At 58.6% G+C, this 7,116-nt stretch overlaps 1 protein-coding gene across 1 annotated transcript in view; it reads left to right on the forward strand.

The window, feature by feature from the left end:
• FAM83G (family with sequence similarity 83 member G) overlaps positions 1-2,985 on the forward strand; it is a gene marked incomplete at its 5' end in the record, with an annotated part of 32,547 nt that extends 29,562 nt beyond the window's left edge. The window contains one exon of the mRNA XM_008050140.2: positions 2,154-2,985. Within this exon, the coding sequence (XP_008048331.1) occupies positions 2,154-2,543 (390 nt within the window). The remainder of the gene's footprint in view (positions 1-2,153) is intronic.
• Between the last annotated feature and the right edge of the window lie 4,131 nt (positions 2,986-7,116).

Below are 7,116 nucleotides of genomic sequence, written 5' to 3' on the forward strand. Positions count from 1 at the left end.
AAAAAAAAAAAAAAAAAAAAAAAAATGAGCGTCCAGTCCCAGCAGGGCCCTCCTTCTTGGGGAGGCCAGCACTCATTTCCCGAGCATGGCCTTTTTACCTCCCTTCACCTCAAACTCTTCATCTGCAAAGTGGGTTACTACCCCCGACCCACAGAATTGCAGCACGGACTGAATGAGGCCACCGGCTCCTCAAGGGCCATTGGCAGATGTGAGTTCCCTTTCTATGAGTTTTGGGTGCAGCCCTCAGAGTTTGCCACAGCTTGCCACGAAAGTTGCTGTTGTACCGAGGCTGCTGTTTCTGGCTAAAAGGAGGACCCCCTGCCTCGAGCTGCAACATAGCAGGGGCAAGACCCCAGGAGGTCTTCCAGGCAGACAGGGACACTGAGGTCCAGGGAGGGGCAGGGCAGAGGTCAGGAGCCCAGGCTAAGGCCCTGCCCACTGGACCCTCTGCCTTTTTATTTGTTATTATTTCGTTTGTTTCTGATGGCAAGAGTGTCACCTTCTCAGTTGTGGATAGGCCAGAGATAGTGAAAAATTGAAAATACAAACAAGCAGCCCCCATGGTCTCAGCACACAGAACTGCTGCCTACAAGACTGTGGACATCTTTGAGGGCTACCTGGGCCACAGAGCTGAGTGGAGTCAGAACCCCAGGTACTCTGAAAAGTCCTCAGGTACTAGTGAGGGTCACACAGGGACCGAGAATCTTGAACAGGATCAGTGCGGGGGTCGCTGGGGCTTCTGGGCCAAGGTCCTGCATCCTCCAGGCAGACCTAGCCCAAGGGAAGGCAGACAGGGCAGCAGGGCAAAGGCCAGGCCGAGAACCCCAGTGCCTGATGGGACCCCTCCACCACCTCCGTCTGGTCTTCTCTGGGCCCCAGGCTCCTTATCTCTGCAGTGGGGCCCATCTAGCCCCAACCCTGAGACCAGGACGTGTGTTGACTCATCTAGCCTTCATGGGGAAATCTGAATAATGTTCCACCCAAAGACACCTGTGCCATGTCAGGCCCATGCTGTGTGGGGAGGAGATGGGGTAGAGAGGCTTGACCCAGCAGGAGTGTCCACACCCCGGGCATGCTCCCCACAGCCGACCTTTCAACCAGCCCCTTGCCCACCAAGCTGGCCCTCAGCCCTCCCAGGGGAGTAGACAGATACTCGTGGGCCCACACGTTCCCTGGACGGCCCACTCGAGAGGCGCAGCTAACGTGGGATGCCAGGGTGGGAGGAGCCCTGCATGAGGGCCACGTGTTACAGACAGGGAGACGAAGGCCCAGCTTCCCAGGACTTCTGACACCTCCCAGCCTGGGTCACCTCTCACTGTTGGAACCCAGGGAGGGTCTTGGACGATGCTGATTGAGCCCCTACTGCTCAGGAAAGACAGAGCTGGGTTAGGAGCCCCAGGAAAGCCACTTGACTCTGGGTTGAGATCCAGCTCTAATCCCGTGGAATGCTGGCCTCAGTGTTCTAGCCAGTGAATGGGGCTGACAGGGCCTACTCCCATGGGAGGCCTTATGCATAAGGCTCTGCCATCACTGATCCCACAGGCTGGCCTGGCTATCTCATCCTGTGATAGGTCTTCAGGGCCAGGGCCAGAAGCATGGACAGCCATCGGGCCTGGGCCCACCAAGGCTCTGTTCCTTTATGGGCTTCTTCCTGCCTCTGTGCTCTCGGGAGCTGCCCATGGTCTTTAAGGCAAGCAGGGGAAGGGCACTGTCTGCTTCTGCCCAGGGAGGGCAAGTGTCCTGTCTAAGGTCACCTGAAGGGCTCGTGATGGGGACCCAGACCAGAGTCACTCCCCTGCATTCAACAGAAATCCCGACACTGTCTGCAGCAACCCTGGGCAAACTTTTCCAGTCATATCCAGCTCCATTTACAGATGGGGGAGGCTGGGGCAGGGTGGCGAGGAAGAGCTGCAGGAACTTGCCTTGTTACAACCACAAAGGGCAGGATTGTTCCCATATTACAGATTAGGAAACTGAGGCACAGAGAGGTTAAACTATCTGCTGTAGGCTTGCCAACTGGGGAACGACAGAGCCAGGAGGCGAACCCGGGTCTGTCTGGTTCTGGCATGCCTGGGGTGGGGCCTTGCTAGGGGTGGAGTTGACCCTCCTGTCCCCAGCCCCAGGAGTCCTTACTCTGCTTTCTCTCCTCCCAGGGCCAGCAGTTCCAGCATTATAGGGTCCCTGCCTCAGGGACCAGGGATAAAGATGGCTTCCTGGGGCCTTCCCGGTATCGCCCTGCTGCTGACGGCGCCCAGAGGTCTACTAGGAAAGCAGGCCCAGCCATGGCAGGCCCCCCTCACTGGCAGGCCAAGGGTGGCCCGATACCCCGTGCTCTTCCAGATCCAGGGAGTCCAAGGCCGACCCGAAATGCCCGCCCCCTGGCCGATGGCAGGACCACCGAGGAGCATCCAAGTCCCTTCGGAATCCCATACTCCAAACTGTCTCAGTCAAAGCACCTAAAAGCCAGGACCAGCGGCGGCCAGTGGAACTCCTCTGATTCTAAACGGAGGCCTCAGGCCCCCCGGGACCACAAGGACCCCTAGCAGCCTGCCCCAAGCCTTCCGAGGCCTCTGCCCCAGCCCAGACTCGTGATGTGGGAAGGCAGGCGGGCCGCCTGGACCCACCCAAGCCCTCCAGGGTGGCTGGAAGGTGAGGTGGGCGGGCGACATTGGCACTCACCTGGTCGGTGCACCAGTACCAGGTGGCCAGGATGGTCAGGCCAAAGGTCATCCCGGTCCACGGTAGGTCCCCTGTGTGGGGGTCTCGGAACATGTGCATGGCGTCTGCGCGCGGCAGGTGGCAGGTGGTGTTGGCGATGGTCCTGGAGGGGATGGCCCGGGCGTAGGCTGCCTCCAGCTGCCCGTAACCGCCAATGTGGTTGAAAGCTGGAGGAATCAGGGTGGGACAGGGACAGTTTGGTGGCCGGGGGGCCCTGACCCACGGGCTCCTGGTGACGTCATCTCACAAGTAACTTCCTGACGCATCAAACTTGAGTTTTTCCTACCTCATCTTTCCCAGTTACTTGGAAAGGTGTGGAGGGTCGAGGGTTTTTTTAAAAGGTACATTTGAATGATTATTTTATTTGTATTTAAAATAATACTATTAAATGAGCATTTTGCACATGGACACCCCGGTGTCCTGTTGGGTCCAGCAGAAGTCTCTGCTGGCCTCTGGATACCTGTCAGCTTCGGGCAAGGGGTTCTCTGCCAGGCTTCTGACTGGTGGTTCAAGGAAAAAAAAGTATTTTTTCTTGGCATTCGAGACCCTTCCTGAGGCGTCTAAAGTGTTAAAGTCCTGACCCGGGGCGCCCAAAGGGTGTGATTTTGGTAGAACTGAGAACGGCTGTTGGTGACGTGGCCTCAACCTCCGAAACACAGTGAGGGAGGCCCAGCAAGGGACAAGGGCTCCACAGAAGCCAGGGCAGTTTCCTCTCAAGTCCAGGCCACACTGCCCCTTCACTGTTCCTGTCTACCTCGGGGTCAGGGCCCTGTGAGGCCAGGCCCTGGCCTGTCTGTAGCTTTTTATTTTTTAATTTTTTTATTTTTTTGAGTTGGAGTCTCACTCTGTCGCCCAGACTGGAGTGCAGTGGCCACTCCCCGCCACCACAGCCTCGACCTGCTGGGCTCCAGCGATCCTTCCGCCTCAGCCTTCCAAGTAGCTGGAACTACAGGCACACGCTACCACGCCCGGCTAATTTTTTGATTTATTGTAGAGGTGAGGTCTCGCCAAGTTGCCCAGGCAGGTGTCGAACCTGCGGGCTCAGGCGATTCACTCACCTCAGCCTCCCAAAGGCGCGGGATTACAGGCTGAGCCACCGAGCCTGGCTCTCTGTGACTTTTGCCATATCTGTGGTCACCCCTGTCCTGTCCAGACTTGGCCTGGCTCCCTGCGTCTCTTGCGGTGGATTCCAGGAACATGAGGGCCCCTGGTCTGAGAGGGGGAAACTGGGTTGTAGGCAAGCCCTGGTCTCTGCCTCAGACCCCACACCCCAGCCTTTCCCAAGCAGGATGTGGAGAGGAAGCATGCTGCCTGGACTCCAGCCCCCTGCAGCGTTACTGCTTCCCTGGAGCCCAGGCCAGAGTCTGAGTACAGACCAAGGATCCATGTGAGGCTCAAGAGCAAATGTACAAGCTCTAGACAAGGATTAGAAATTGCTCGATCGCAGGATCCCAGAGACTGAACCTGGGAGAGTCTTTAAAGATCTTCGTTCACTCTCTGTGGAATCCTCCTGACTCTGCTTGCATACTTCCAGGGACAGGGAACTCACTACCTCCCAGGATAGCCCTAGGAGCTTCCTATCTGTTCCAGACTAATATTGCCAGTCGGTCTAAGCTCTCTTCTCTCCTCCCCTCCCTTTGTCTAGCAGGAGGTAGCATCACCTCTTGGGATTCTGTACATGATTGGAAACAATTGGAGGAGATGCCTGGGCAGCTTTGTGGTCTCCTAATTGTGTGCTTCCACACCTGCCACACCTACAGCCCCACCCCAGTGTCAAGCTCGGAGCCAGGGCAGGCATGACTGGCCCTGTGTCCCTGAGTCAGCTCCTCGCCAGACCTGGAGCTGGTGACAGCTGGGCAGCAGGAGTGGGCAGCAAGCAGGCTCCCTCTACCCTCCAGGGAGGCCATCAGGGGGCTGACTGCCCAGTCGCCGGACCTCATGAGCCTACCCAACCCCCAGCAATGTCCCAGAGTTCCAACGCGTGAGCCCTGCAGGGTGACAGGCAGCCCCAGCCTCCAAAGGGCTTGCTGCCGGGACAGCTGTGCCATGGCCCAGCCCGCAGCGCTCACCTTTGACTGTCAGGATGACCGCCCCCACCACCATGATGAGTGTCTGCAGGGTGTCTGTGTAGATCACAGCGGCCAGGCCCCCTGCGGGGGAAACAAGGCTGCTGGAGGGACCCGGCCTCAGGGAGGAGGGACGAGGGAAGCAACGTCCAGAGCCCCTGCAGCCGTGTCTGCTGCCCTTTGCAGGGTGACCTGAGGTGCAGAGCCAGACTCCGACTGGCCCCTTCCCAGGCTGCCCCTGGGCCTGTGGGGGGAGACAGCCCTCTTCCCCTGCTGCCCCGCAGGATGGTGGCTGGCCCTTCCTGCCGCAGGCACTGTACCTGCGATGGTGTACAGGGCCGTGATGACCAGCGTGAGGATGGTGGACAGGTAGAAGTTCCAGCCCAGGCAGATGTGGACGAAGAGGGCCCCCGCATACAGGTCCAGCTGGAGAGGGAGAGTCTTGTGTGGACGTCTGGGTCACCATTAGACCCAGGGCTTCAGAAGCCACTCGCCGCGTCACCTCGGGCAAGACCCGTCCTGGGGCCACCCCCCTGCCTGCCCACTTGCCTCACGGGAGGCCATTCATTGTGAGGGTGGAGGAGGAACTGTGGTGAGCAAGCTGTGGGCTGTGTGCGGATGTCAGGGGACGTTACTGTTACTAATAAAGTCCAAAGTGGCCGTGCCCCCCCAAGAGCAGTGTTGTTATTGGATCTGGCCCCGGCCCTGGGGGTGTATAAAAGGCAGAGTCTTGTCCCCTCGGTTCCCAGGGGCAGCCTGATCAGGTGTTCATAGGGGAGGCTGTGAGGACTAAGACCCCTCAGGAAGTGTGTGTGCCAGGGTGGGCTGGGGCCACCCCAGGGTTGTCTTGCACCCCAGGGTTGGAACTGAAGCCAGGAGTGGTTCAGAGGCCCGTGTCTCAGGTGCTTGTTCAGGGCAGGATTAGATCCAGCCCCTGCCATCCCAGAACCTAGGCCCGTTTGGGCGGAAGCCACAGCCTGCAGTGAGCCTTGGTGCTCAAATGGGTCTGGCAGATTGTGGTCCCAGCACCTGACTGACAGCTGAGGCCCAGAGAGCAGAGGGCAAGACTCTGTGCCGAGGGACTCAGGGCCGGGTAACAGGCCCCACCCTGCTCCACCCCCTCCCCCAGTTCCCAAACCTGCCACTCCATGTTGGCTTGGGAGAGGGGAGATAACCTGGCACATGGCCTCTGGTGCCAAGAGCTTCCAGAGAAGGCTGTGGCCAGGCTGGGATTCCGGGAGCTCGCTGGTGGGAACACATCTGCCCCAGGCGCCGGCTGCTGGCTCCAGGCCCCTCTGAGCTCCCTCAGGGCCTGGCCACATCTGAAGCAGACCAGCCCTGCCTCCCCAGCCTCAGGGACACAGAGCCCAGGCAAGACAAGTTGGTTTCAAAGGCCAAGTTCCCTGCACCTCTCCCTCCAGGCACCTCCATTGCCCTCTCCTGGCAGACCAGCCAGTTTACAAACTTTCAGCAGACTTTTTTTTTCTTTTGAGTTGGAGTCTCTCCGTTGCCCAGGCTGGAATGCAGTGACATGCTCATGGCCACCCCAGCGTCAACCTGCTGGGCTCAGGCAATCCTTCTGCCTTAGCTTTCCAAGTAGCCGGAACTACCAGTGTGTGCTACCACGCCCAGCTAATTTTTTGATTTATTGTAGAGACAAGGGCTCACCAAGTTGCCCAGGCTGTTCTCGAACCTGTGGGCTCTGGCAATTACTCGCCTTGGCCTCCCAAAGTGCTGGCATTACAGGCTTGAGCCACTGCGCCCGGCTTCAGCAGGCTCTTTAAGAACCCTGACCCCCTCACACTGGACCTTGGCTCCGACTGTGTGTGTGTGTGTGTGTGTGTGTGTGTGTGTGTGTGTGTGTGTCTCGAAGAGGTGGTCCAGGGGTCCAGGGGAGGCTGAGGTGGGAATGGTATTCACCTCCAGCTGGTGCATAGAAGCCCGGAGATAGCAGAGCAGGGAGGACTTTTCAAGCCCAGCCCCATCAGACTGGAAGAGAAACTGAGGCCCCAGAAGGGGAGGGGACTTCCCCAAAGGCAGGCCCCTGGTAGATATCAGATTGGAGTTGCCAGGCCAGGGAAGGTGGGGAGTGGGGAGGAGGCCTCTAGAAAGCCCACAGCACCAGCCCCACACTCATCGTTCTCCAGCCTCAAGACCCCTTGCCGGACCCACTCTGCCCTTGGACAGAGCCCTGGTCTCAGACTCTGGCCCCACCAGACACACCGCCCCTCATTCCACACCCAGCATTCGGCTGCCTCCAGGCTCACAAGCTTCTTCTGCCCCAGAACCTCCTGTCTCTGCTTGTCATCTCTCTCTTTTTTTTTTTTTTTTT

This window comes from Carlito syrichta, unplaced genomic scaffold, assembly GCF_000164805.1.
Source record: "Carlito syrichta isolate Samal-C Ts95f unplaced genomic scaffold, Tarsius_syrichta-2.0.1 Scaffold143064, whole genome shotgun sequence".
In the NCBI taxonomy this organism is placed as follows: domain Eukaryota; kingdom Metazoa; phylum Chordata; class Mammalia; order Primates; family Tarsiidae; genus Carlito; species Carlito syrichta.